Raw genomic sequence first — 13,336 nt, 5'->3', positions numbered from 1 at the left:
ACAGATAGATATTGTATATATAGATAGATTATATAAAAATAAATAGATAGTTAATGTCTTCAAAAACCTCAGGGACATACAGAATATGGCATTTTAAAACACTATTATTTTAAGGTATCTTTGACAAGGAGACATGTCAATTCCTGGAAGCACCCAGCCTACCTGAAAGAAGATGATGAGCATCAAATAAAACCTCCTTATGGAAATGGCTTCAATTGTGACAAGCCAGCCACTGGGCAAAAATGCCTTCATTTCTGCCATGGACAGAATTATGTATGAAATTGGCAAGCTTAGATGCAGGCTGAATTGAAAACCAAACTCTGCCAAGACAGGGTAAGCAGGTCCTTAATAGTTCATGCTTCACAAATATGTCTGTCAGCTATATTGGGCCAGAAGGCTGAAGATAATGCTCCAATATTATATACTTTTGAGGTGACTATACAGGCAGCAAACTGTCTCTGTCATTTTTTCAATTTGGAAGCTGCTAACCTGGACTTCCTATTTATTCAGGTAATTAATCTTATTCCTTTTCAAATCTCTGATGGGGTTGAAGACTAGATAGTTTAGTTTTACAACTAAGCTTAGCTGCTTAGGAGTTAAGAAGATATTTTTAGGTCTAGATAGATGTTTTGGGGTTGATAGACATGAGATATGATAGAGATTGATTTAGGTGCAAAATGTTGGACTCTCATAGATGGAATAGATAATATTTTCTCCTAAGTTGTCAAATATATATGGACTGGCCATTGTGAACATAGATCTTATCTGATAGTTTTTCATAAATGTTCCATAATTATTATTGTACATTAGTTTATTACTTAAAGAAAAGGAGCCTTTTATTGGACTTAAAGGGGGAAATGTTGTCATAATGTACTTGTGGAGTGTGTACAGTTTACCCTTGTTCACTGGGTAGATCAGAGTAGGGGTTTGATGTTTACTACTTGTATTGTCCTTAGTGCAAAAGTTTGAGCAGAGCCCCCTGGGCCCTGATCCACCCAACACAATGTTCTTCTTATAGGTTTTTAGGACCTCTGGGTCCTTCTATTTCCCCATCTCCTATATTTCTCTTACCTAGAGTCTCAGTAAGATGTCCTCACATCTATCCCAATCTCCTGGTAAGTGAAGACTTTTGTGGGACATGCCTTTTGGGCTAGTGCCCAATTATAAGTGAGTATTATACCATGTGAGTCTTTCTGCTTCTGGGTTAACTCACTCATTAGATCCATTTGTCCACAAATTTCTGGATTTCCTTGTTTTTAATAGCTGAATAGTATTCCATAGTGTAAATGTGCCACAGTTTCTTTATCCATTCGTTGACTGAGGGACATCTAGGTTCTTTCCAGGTTCTGGCTATTACGAATAAGGCTGCTAAGGAACATGGTTGAGCATATGTCCTTGTTGTGTGGTGGAGCATTTTCTGGGTATATTCCAAAAAGTGGAATAGCTGGGTCTTGAGGAAGCCCTATTCCCAGTTTTCTGAGGAAGGGCCAGATAAATTTCCAAAGTGTTTGTACTAGTTTGCGTTCCCACCAGCAATGAAGGAGTGTTCCTCTTTCTCCACATGCTTGCCAGCATGTACCATCACTTGAGGTTTTGATCTTAGCCATTCTGATGGGTGTAAGATGGAATCTCAGAGTCATTTTTATTTGCATTTCTCTGATGATTAAAGACGTTGAGCATTTTTGAAAAATGTTTCTCAGCCATTTGATATTCCTCTGTTGAGAATTCTCTGTTTGATTCTGAACCCCATTACTCAATTGGGTTATTTGGTTTGGTGGTGTTTAATTTCTTGAATTCTTTATATATTTTGGATATTAGACCTTTGTCAGATGTAAAGTTGGTGAAGATCTTTTCCCAGTCTGTAGACTGTTGCTTTGTTCAGTTGACAGTATCTCCTACCTTACAGAAGCTTCTCAGCCTCATGAGGTCCCATTTATTAATTGTTTACCTTAAGGCCTGGGCTGTTGGTGTTCTGTTCAGGAAGTTGTTTCCTGTGCCAATGTGTTCCAGACTCTTCCCTACTTTTTCTTCTAACCAATATAGTGTCTCTGGTTTTATGTTGAAGTCATTAATCCACTTGGACTTGAGTTTTGTGCATGGTGACAAATATGGGTCCAGTTGCATTTTTCTACATGTAGACATCCAGTTAGACCAGCACAATTTGTTGAAGATGCTATCCTTTTTCCATTGAGTAGAGTTGGCTTCTTTGTAAAAAATTAAGTGAACATAGGTGTGTGGATTCATTTCTGGGTCTTTGATTCGATTCCATTGATCAACCAGCCTATTGCTGTGCCAGTACCATACTGTTTTAATTACTGTTGATCTACAGTACAGCTTGAGATCAGGTATGGAGATTCCTCTGGAGGATCTTTTATTGTATAGGATTGTTTCTGCTATTCTGGGTTTTTTGTTTTTCCATATGAAGTTGAGAATTGATCTTTCAATTTCTTTAAAATATTTTGTAGGTATTTTGATATGGATTGCATTGAATCTGCAATTGCTTTTGGCAAGATGGCCATTTGTACTATGTTAATTCTCCCAATCCACAAACAAGGGAGATCCCTCCATCTTCTGATGTCATGTTCAATCTCTTTCTTCAGAAATTTCAAGTTTTTTAAAGATACTTAACATTAGCTTCTAGCCTCTCCACATATACATGGAGATACACACAGGTGCAGACATACAAACCTGTGGATAGAACATCCCAAATAATTAGTAACAACTGCCTCCCCAACAAAACAACAAACAACCTCTGCCTGTTCTGGTGGCATACACTTGCTATCCTCACATTCAAAAGGCCAAGGTAGGAGGGTTACTGTGAGTTTGAGGTAGCTGGACTATATAATAAGTGCCAAGCTCTCCAGGGTTATATAGGAAGACCAATTCTTAAAACATCAATCAATTAATCATGAAAATAAGCATACAAACAAAGAATAAAATATTTTATTGACCTTAAAATTGTCAATTTGACTAAATATTGACATTAAAAACTCAATATCATTTACATTAATACACAAGGGGAAAAACAACAGGTATAAAGTTATCAAACGCATATTTAAGGTCTATGTAAGACAAACTAAAAATTTCAAATGAAAGCTACTAAGCAAAAAATTTTAAAAATTTGAAAATCATTCAATTTAATAACAATACTCTTTATTGTCCTATTATATGAGCCATTTTATTCGTCTATAATATATTATCTTTGGTGACTTACCTACTGTGCACTTTCAGAGTTTCCCAGGGCTGGTGTAAAAAATTACCACAAGGTAGGTGGCTTAAAAGAAGAGTTTCTTAGGGGCTGGAGAGATGGCTCCGAGGTTAAGAGCACTGACTGCTCTTCCTAAAGGTCATGAGTTCAATTCCCAGCAACCATGTGGTGGCTTACAACCATTTCTTCTAGCCTGCAGGCAGAATGCTGTATACATAATAAATAAATAAATCTTTTTTTTTTTTAAGAGTTTTTTCTCAAGCAGTAGATTAAAGAGCAAAACCTATTCACAAAAGGTCAAACAAAGAAAAAGCCAAAAATGTAGGCCCCTATTCCCTCTGAAGCCTTTAGGGAAAGACATCTCTTATGTATTCCTCCTGCTCTTTGCAGTTGTGGGCAATCCTTGGTGTTCCTTGGCTTATAGATGAATCTTTCCAATATTGACCTCTTCTCTAACCTGAGGAAAACCTATTCATTCCACCCCCTCCCCCCATGCCCCCCTCTCTCTCCTCTCCCTCTCTTCTCTCCCTCTCCCTCTCTTCCCTCCCCTTCTTTTCCTCCCAAGCTGGCCTTCAACTACTGGGCTCAAGCAATCCTCCTGCCTCAATCTTCCCTCCTTCCTCCCTTTCTGTGGACCAGACCTCGGTTTCAACCAGAAAGCTCCAGAGGGTATATCTGAAACAGAAGCCGAGACTTCAGGTTTGGGCACTGTACTAAACCTCTGCATTGGTGTGAATATCTACTTAGCATGTTTCTATCTCCTTTGATACTATAAGAACCACTGTCATATCTCATCCTATTTTGGTTACATGTATAAAGAGCACATTTCCAAATAAAGTCACATTCACTGGGGAATCGGGACTTTAACATAAAATTTTTGAGGGGGACACAATTCAATCCATAACCATAACACAAGTTTAGTGTTCATTTCTTTAAGCTTCCTTCTCTGGTCTTACCCCCTTTGTGAGCAGAGACATTTGTCTTGTCATCATTGCATTCCCAGGGCTGAGGAAAGAAACTTACATTTTTACAGATGCTCAGAGAAGTGTTTAAATGAACACTTTCAGGTCCCAAAACTCCATGTGTCTATTTCTTTATTTAACCCCTACTTCCTCTCTCCTTCCAGGTCTCCAAGTGTCTTCTGAAATTCCACTTAACTGAGCTGGCCAGTCTTAGATTTGCTGATTATTATCACCTGAGTCAGAGCACCACCATTTGCTCCCCAGACTCAATAAAAGCCTCTGAAAAGTCCCTCCAGCATTCTCTTCAGCAACTTTTTTTTTTATCCATTCTCCAAGTTGCAATTTGAGTAAACACACTAAAATGGAAGTTTCTTATGTCATTTTACTACTTCTCACCATATGTGAGATAGGTCCAAGTTTTCTGAATGTGGCTTCTAATTTTCTTGATGCTCTGTGTGACACCTTTCTTTTTCATCCCTTCTCAAAGTTCACTCTTGCTCTTTAAATACTTGACTTAATGAAGTTTTCAATATTTATTTTTGTATACTTTTCAAAGAGCTTATATGTATTCTTTGAGATTCTATATATGTATTCGTAGATCATATCTATGCCCAACAGATTCCTTCCCTGGCATACTCCTAACATGCCCCCTCCCCACCTTTATGTTCTCTCCTGTTGTTGTTGTTGTTGTTTTTTAACCCACTGAGTCCACTCAGTGCAGCCTGCTAGAATATTGGTTGATCTTGTTAGCTTGGTCTTGTACAGGTCTTGTGTGGATAACCATAACTGCTGTGAGTCCATGAGTGCAGCAGCCGTGTCATGCCCAGCATTTCCCAGCACTCTTCCCCAACCTACAGCTCTTCCATTCTTTCTGCCCACTAATGGAGGATTCTTTGTGCACTGTGTATTCAAATATTGATTTCTCTACCCAGAGATTTGGTTAAGATCCAGATTTTGGCATGGTGATTTTTAGGAAGCATCTCCTGCCTTGATGTTTTGTATTGTTCTCCATCACTTCTGATTGTTAATAAAGAGATGAATAGACAATAGCTGGGCAGAAAAGGATAAGGTGAGACTTCCAATCCCAGTGAGCGGGTCCCAGGCACAGAGGGGAGAGAGAGAGAGAGAGAGACTCCGTGAGGATGAGCAAGGAGATGCCAGAGCAATATTAAGATGATAACATGACATATGGCTGGGAAGTAACCCAGGTCAGCAGAGATGAGTTTGAATAGCTCAGTGTCTGCCCAGCTATAGCTTTTAATAAAAATAATATGTTTCTGTGTCATTATTCAGGAGCTAGGGCAGGCAGAGAAAAGCCCATACTTTTACATTTCACTTTTCTACAATGTTCTCTGAGCCTTGGAATGAGGATATTAACATCATGTTTCATTTAGTGCTGAGCACTCAACAGTCATTTATTCTCAGTGCTTTGACCAGTTTTAAATTTCTGTATTAGTGGCAGAAGTTCCTTTGGCCAGTGTTGAAAAGAGCATTAATCCAGGGGTATAAGTCGAAATATTAGAAGCCAATTTGTTAATATAATCATTTAGTAAAATACCAGTAGTTGGTTCCTCCCTAAGAACTATGACTTCTTGAATCATGTGGCTTTAAGCCCCATTTACAGTACCAGACATGGTTCCTTTCTGTTGCCCAGACCTCAGAACCAGTTGGTTCCTCTATAACTGCCATGTTACTGTGAACCAATGGGCACATCTTGCCTGTCAAGTCATACTGTAGCATTTAGGGTTCACTTCTTGGTAATGCAACTGATGACTTTTCTCTCCCAGCAGTCTGCATAGCACTTGCCAAAATTATGAAATTATTTGTTTTCATCATTATCAACAACAACAACAACAGCAGCAACAAGCTTTGTAAATGCTATTTCATCTGCTGGAATGCTCTTTCTAGCCTGGCCTGGTTAACTCCCACATATCATTCACGTCTCAGCCAAAGTCTCTCTTCCTGGAAGAAGCTTAGATGACTTCCCTTCCCAGACTCAATTGGATCGTCCTGCTGTTAGTATAACCAGGATAGGGTCTCAGAGTTTCTCCTCACATTCCTCACACTTATATTCCATGCTTGATTTCTGTTTTTCCTGCCACAGAGTCAAGGCTCATGCCTATTTGATTATCTCTATCACAAACATTCCTGGACATGGTGCTCAATATTTTTGTTGTTGTTTTAAAAATGGGTGCATTGGCTAGACATTGTATATCTTTGTTCTTAGATTTGACCCTAACTTTAGGAAGCCCACTGTGATACAAAGAATCTAGAGGTCAGAGTATATGGTTGTTTCCTTATTTGATTCCTTGCCATTCTTGGCCTATGTGGACTTTCCCATCCACAGCAGAGCATCTACCCTGGAGGAAGAAGATTGATAGGTAGTTAAGGCAGGGAAGACCATTTTTAGAAGACAGAACTTTTGTTCCACTGGGATTATAAAGGGGAATTCTGTACCAAACTTCCAGTTTTGTACAGAAATAGAAAGGAAGAGCCATATTAAGTTATATATACTGTCTCATCATAATCACCACACTCATTATTATTATTATTATTATTATTATTATTATTATTATTATTATTATTATTATTATTCCTTATATATGCTATTTCATCTGCCAGGAATGCTCTTTCTAGTCTGTCCTGATTAAATCCCGCATATCATTCATATCTTAGCCAAAGTCTCTTTTCCTCCAGGAAGCCTAGATGACTGCGCGCGCATGTGTGTGTGTGTGTGTGTGTGTGTGTGTGTGTGTGTGTGTGTGTGTGTTGGAGTAAGGTTGAGACAGGGTCTATCCACGCAGCCTAGTCTGCTCTAAAACCCATAATACTCTTGTATGTACTCCTACAGTGCTAAGATTATTGGCATATGCCACCACACCTGATTTACCACCAATCCTGATGAGAACTGAAAGAGACAAATGAAGAGCAGTGTCTGTGGGAAAGGACTTGAAGGTGAATTTCATCCTTTGACTATTTATTGCCTTATTTAGAAGTCCTCAGAATGTTTTGTTTACATTCTTTTCTATTTTTCTTTAAAATAATGGCACATCAGCACAATGTTCCCCAAATACTCCATATTCACCAAGAACTAACTTGCATTGTACTGTAATTAACTAAGTAGTCTCTCTTCACTCAACAAATACTTATAGGGGCTTCCCTTGCTCAGGCTCTTGGTCATGGGTCCATCATGAAAAAGGTAAACACACTAGAGTCTGCTTTCTCAAAAGACTCACATGCTAGCTGGAAAGAAAACTCCTTCAGTTTTAAGATGTGATATATCATAGCAGACACTGATAGGAAGTATATGCAATACAGGAAGATTCCAGAGGAGGGAGGCAAAACTTCTAGTTCTTGTTTGCAAGTTTGTATATTGCTATATCTTATCTATGCTGTTGTATGGTCTCAGAGTCTGTGACTTCAACTTTAAATACTAAAATGTTTTGAGATTTTCTTTATCTTTCAATGACAACAAAAAGTTAAGGATAAGCCAGGAGGGAGGTGAACATTAATTTCCAATTAGGGATCATGTTTCAAAAGGGTGGTTTAATTAAATCACTTACTCTCTCATGTTCAGAAGATAATACACAAGTGCTGAAATTAACTATTGTAATGGCTGCAATGTATTATGGCACCAGACATGAGTTGAGAATTTAAGGGCTGTTTGTTTGTTCGTTGTTTTGTTTGTATTGCTTGTATTAAACAAGAAATGTGTTTATTGTGATTTGTAAACCAAGAAGACATAAATGAGGTTAACATCAAAATAAAGAAAGTCTGTGTGGATGCAGAAAGGGTGTGGCGATCAGCAGAAAAAGGCTAAGCTAGACTAAGCTTTCTGATAGAGGAAAGAGGGCTTAACCATTAATTAGAATCTAATAAAAGTGGCTGTAACTAGACAGATCAAGGCATAATATTTACCATCTGCTATTACTCAAGCCTCCTAGCAAGGTGTTCTTAGATATGCTAAAAACTGTTATTTTGGGCAGATTCTGCATGCCAATCTTATTCCTGTTATAAAGCTCTAAGGCTCAGGAAATAATTTTTCCTCTTGCTCACCATCTGCAGCTATTTTCACCTTTTACTTACCTTTGTATGTCATACAGTTGCTCAGGTGTGTGTGTGTGTGTATGTGTGTGTGTGTGTGTGTGTGTGTGTGATGTGTATGTGTATGCTCAGATCCAAGTATAGAACCTTGCTCATGCTGGGCAAATACTGGGCAAAAATTAGTCCCTAATTTTTAAATATAATGTGATTTCTTTGGTTGAAGACAATCTAATCAAAAGACAACACAAAGATTTCTTTAAAAACACATATAAATTAGCAATTTATTGAGGTAAACATACATTCCAAGAAATAATCTGGCTATGTATAAAAATATTCAAATCAAATAGATTTTTATATTGTCATTTCAAAACCATTACATATAATATTTCAAGTGACACTTCATAAAAATTATAAATATCAATCATAAGTTAACTTAAAGTTTACATATTTAAATTATCAATAAATTAAGAATAATTAAAATAGTGTCCCAACATTCATACTGTCGGTTCTTCGTAGAGAACAACATAAGGCAATACCCAGTGACAGGGTATATTTTCTCACCATAATGAGGAATATCCACAGATTGGCACACTTTGGCATATCACACTAGTTTTTCCGAGTAGACCTCATGGTGTCCATTAGGAATTCTTCAAGTGCTTTCAGGATGATCTGGGTGATCCTGGTTCTCAGCCATTCATCCTGTGGCTTCAGTGTCTCCATTTGGAGAGCCGTGGAAGTCGGGCCAGGGGAGATTATTTTGCCTGGTTCCTTTACCTAAAGGAGGAAGAAAGAAAGACTGGTTAACTATTGCACAAATTTTTTGTTGTCTAATTCTCTGGTCTGTGGGAAGATGTTCAAATTTAGGAATGTATGAGACTAATTGGGACCATGTGCCCTGACTCACTCAAACTAGGGGAGGTGCTTTGGCTCTAAGCACACAGGGAGAGGGACCCACGCATAGCAATTCCATTCTTTTTCCCCCACAAGGTGATTATTATTAGTTTTTTCAGGAGCAACAGAATCCTAACCTCCCTACTTACTGTTCTGTCTGCCATGAGAGAGTAAGTGCCAGAGATCAGCACCACCATCTTATTTATTCATCTGTTATCCAAAACAGTGCTAACATAGAGCATTGCTACTGCATGACAAAAGAGCCCATCAGTAAAGGTAGTTCGCGGGATTCTCAATCAGGGGCATTCTCTCTCATTTTCCATTCAGATTCTGTTGATAGTCTCTTGGACTGGTAGCATGAAGAATGCCGGAAATGCATTTCCATGGGCCCAGTGGCATGGGGGATGACCAACTGGAAGGCTTGCCCCACTGCTTGTGAGCCTAAAGTACTGCACCATGGCCATAACCGACAGATGTTTACAAAAGTGGATCTCAGTTCCCTCCCTAGCCTTTCTAAGTCAGACTGTGCTGGAACAAGACCCCAGGTGAATCCTGTACACATTAAACTAAGAAAGGCTGTGGAGTAAGGCAGGAAACTACATGTGGCAGAAGCCGACTTAGCGTGGGGGCTTCATTCTAGGCCCTTCTTACTGCATCTGGCTTGGCTCTTCTACACTCCAAGCTTTCAACCTTTCGTGTCTACCATTTAATAGCTAGTGGCAGCCAGGGCCCATAATCCCTTCTTTTCTTGACTTTTTAGCCTTTGGCCACTTCTTTCCATTAGGTCCCTAGTAACAAGAGACCTTTTGTGCTCTGTGCTCTTTTATAGTGGCTTACTGGGTAGGCTGGGCTATGTTTCCTTTCATCTGGTATAGTTTTCTTATCTCTTAAGGAATTAGTTAAAACATAGTTTAAAGTAGGTATTGATGTCCTTTGCCAAAGAGAGCCCCAAACCAAAGGGCCAAAGTGAAACAAAAACAAGATCTTACAATCAGGAAACTGTTTCTCCCTTCTGAGTAGCTGTTTGGAAGCAGAGCTGCAGCCCCGCTATGCCAGGCACTTACCCTGAGCATCCCTTCCCCACACCGTCTGAGAGACTAGGGAGCACTCACCTCCTGTCTGAGGATGCTAATTAGGGCTTGGGTACTTGTCTGGATGGCTCTGGCTTTGTCTTTCTTGCTATCTTGCATGTTGTTCTTCACATACTCCAGATAGATCTCGTACTCCAGAAGACCAGAGGTGATTTTCAAAAGGCAAATTTCCTATAAGTAGAATGGAAGGGGAATTCATTCTTCCTGGGAGATAAACTCTATTTGAGGATAAGACTCCCACTGTTCAGCATCTTCTCCCTCTGGCCCTCTATCAGCTGACCTCCTTGAAATAACCTAGATAACTAGAGACACCACTCAATATTTTTCCCCAGGCCCAAGACTGTGACAGTGGGGATCCTTTTCTGGCCTCCCCACGTCTGCCCCCAGTAACCTTTCTACACCCTTGCTCTTGTCTGGGCTGGCCCAATACTTGCTTTTAAGAACTAATAAGAAATCCATACAGGTTATATCACTGGCAAGAAGGAGAAGGATGTGGAGACTGATCTCAGAAGGGAGATTGGGCTTCGATCCTTCCAATGGCAGCCAGGGAAGAGAATGTTTCCTGAACTCGAGCTGAACTAGCTAAACTTGCTATGATTTCTAACATTTGACAGATGTGAAAAATCCCAACATATTGGGACTTTCCCTGTTCAATGAGAAATTGCTTTTCAATCAAAGATTTAAGTTGCTTTTCTCATGCTATTTACATAATATTTCTATATCTCCTTCCCCATATCTTTGTCGCCTGGCTGAGACTGTGGGTATGCAAGAAGCGCAGGCAAGAGAGAACTCTGACTGAAGAATTGCTGAACATAAATGTGACAAGTACCTACCCAATTGTGTCCCGTTTCAAAACATCCATCATTCATTTGTATCACAGGAAGGTTCAGACGGTTTTCTGAGAGTGCATCATCACTGTTCATACAATCAGAACTGCCATTACACAACTGCAAAGAAAGAACCAGGATGTAATGTATACCTAAAACAAAGGCCACTAGAGGGCCAAGGCATGTTCTTCACAGGCATGCTGAGACACTCCAAGAAAAGGAAGCTACACCTTCTTGGTACGCTATTAAAAACCCTTAGGTTCACTCCCAGGCTCTCCTCTGGCTTCAGGCTTGCTACTCTCTGAAGTCGGATTCCCATCTTCAAATAAGGTATTATTAGAGTTCCCTTTATACATCTGTTTTAAGGATTCGATGATATAAACTGCCTAACATATAGTAGGAACTTAGTAAATGACAGAAATTTTGGTGATAATTTGGGGCAAATAAACTTAAATCACAGAATATTCCACCTGAACCGTCTGTGCCATCATCTGTAATTCCATAATTTTGCAGATAAGAGTCCCAAACAGTGGGAATTTTTTTTTCAAGATTACAAAGTTGGCTCTACACATCCAGACCTAGAGTATAGACTCTTAATCTTCTCGCTTGCATTTTTTTTTCTGTCAGGCAGAGTCAAAATACCTCGCATTTTAAAATGAGAGATACTTTATGTTGGTTGGTTTTTATTTGTTTGTTTTTGAGAAAGGGTCACTCTATGTAGTCCTGGCTGTTCTGGAACGCAATATTTAGAGCAGGCTGGCCTCTAATTTACAGAGTTCTTCCTGCCTCTGCCACTCAAGTGCTACTATTAAAGGCATGCCCAGCCTAATCTAGTTTTTATGTTCGCCCTTTCTGAGGTGGGGGGGTGGGGGCTCTATAAAGTATGCATCTTAACTGGGTTGGCCTTGGAAAGTACTGCTCACACAACTTACATTCAACAAAAAAGCACTGCAACTGCTACAAGCAGCTGAAGAATCATTTCCAGCAGCTCTTTTCCGGTCCTCCTAGAGTTCAAGACCTAAGTCTTTGCTACGGGGTGGGGGTGGGGGATAAGGGGTGGGGGTTTGGCGGGGGGTGGGAAGAATCCCTATCCAAGAAGCAAATGGCTAAATGTGGAGCTGAAAATCGGCCCACTGTGAATGTTTTAGAAATGCAGCTATATTCTGTATTTTTCCAAACAAGGAAGGAACCCCGTGAGACCAACAAAGAGAAGAGATAGAGAGAACAGTCTAATCTAATCTGTAGCTTCAAATCCTAAGAGCCCTAGAACCCGGAAGAGACATTCCAATTCAGGAGCAAAGAGAGCGAATGAGCGGCCACACTTTCAGAGCCTACCCACCTACCTCTTTTCTCATTTCCAAGACTTCCTTGAGAACACTTGTCACCAGCCCTCCAACTTGTTGTGAAGTGGTATATACTGGTTTGTTGGAGGTGGTGTCTGCTGTTGCGAGGTCTCCTCTCCGGACTTGTGAGGTAGGAAAGGCAGTGGCCGTCACCAGCATCAGCCCCAAGAAGAAAAGTGGATGCAAGTCTCCTGCGTGAAGGAAAGGGAAAGCAGCGAGTGAGTAGATAGCACAGCTGGATGCTTGCTGCTGGCTGCGGTCCAGCCCGCAGCGCCGCGCTCTCAGCCACACACTCCTCTCTCACACAACCTCAGTAGCTCCACCAGAGGGCGAGGAACTGCCTTCACTTACGTGCGGAGAGGAACTTCATAGCTGTTCCTGGAGGGCAAATGGACCTGTCTTTCTTTCCTGGTGGGCTCGAGAGCAGAATGAGCTACGGACATCCTCAGTCTCATATTTATTGGGAGTCAACTCTCTACTTTTGAGACTCATGGGAAAATCCCACATTTGATAAAAATCTTTGTTGGAGGGTGGGGGTGGGGCCAGAGTGGGTGGGGCTGATTGGAAACCTTATTAAGATTGCACAATGTGACGTCGTTCGGCCTCGAAAGAATCACTACTACGGGGGAAAAGTATGCTCAAGTCATCCTTGAGGCTAGCCCTAAGAAGCATGATCACTCAACTTTCTTTCTTTCTTTCTTTCTTTTTTGTTAAGTAACTCAGCACTTTAGCATGTCTTGAGGGGGGAGAGCTAAAATGCACAATGTTTTATAAGGAGAAAAAGAAGCTAAAGCTGACATGATTTAAACACACACACACACACACACACACACACACACACACACACATTACTAAAAGTCTAGGATTTAGTATCCTATTTTTTTTTTGTTTGTAAAAACCTAAGATGTTCCGACCCGACTTTCTTCGGATCATACAAAGACTCCCCCCACCCAACCTGGGATTACACAGA

General features: G+C 40.2%; 1 protein-coding gene across 1 annotated transcript; it reads right to left on the bottom strand.

Annotated features, from left to right (window-relative positions):
* Positions 1–8,578: 8,578 nt before the first annotated feature.
* On the bottom strand, positions 8,579–12,854 carry Il6 (interleukin 6). The gene is made up of 5 exons (XM_051151586.1): positions 12,718–12,854; positions 12,367–12,557; positions 11,030–11,143; positions 10,218–10,367; positions 8,579–8,988 (listed from the first exon to the last, which is right to left on the bottom strand). The coding sequence occupies exons 1-5, from the start codon at positions 12,734–12,736 to the stop codon at positions 8,821–8,823; spliced, it is 642 nt and encodes a 213-aa protein (XP_051007543.1). The 5' UTR covers positions 12,737–12,854; the 3' UTR covers positions 8,579–8,820.
* Between the last annotated feature and the right edge of the window lie 482 nt (positions 12,855–13,336).

The sequence above is a fragment of the Acomys russatus genome, chromosome 10, assembly GCF_903995435.1.
Source record: "Acomys russatus chromosome 10, mAcoRus1.1, whole genome shotgun sequence".
Taxonomy (NCBI): Eukaryota; Metazoa; Chordata; class Mammalia; order Rodentia; family Muridae; genus Acomys; species Acomys russatus.
The sequence above is the reverse complement of the archived record's forward strand: the minus strand, read 5'-3'. Positions and strand labels throughout refer to the sequence as shown.

What these genes read in the sequence shown, in the direction of transcription:
- Il6 (XM_051151586.1), bottom strand. An exon ending in TCTTGGAAATGAGAAAAGAG is followed by an intron (nt 11,144 to 12,366) that starts GTAGGTGGGTAG and finishes CTTTCTTTGCAG; the next exon opens with TTGTGTAATGGCAGTTCTGA. An exon ending in TTAGCATCCTCAGACAGGAG is followed by an intron (nt 8,989 to 10,217) that starts GTGAGTGCTCCC and finishes TTCCTCCTTTAG; the next exon opens with GTAAAGGAACCAGGCAAAAT.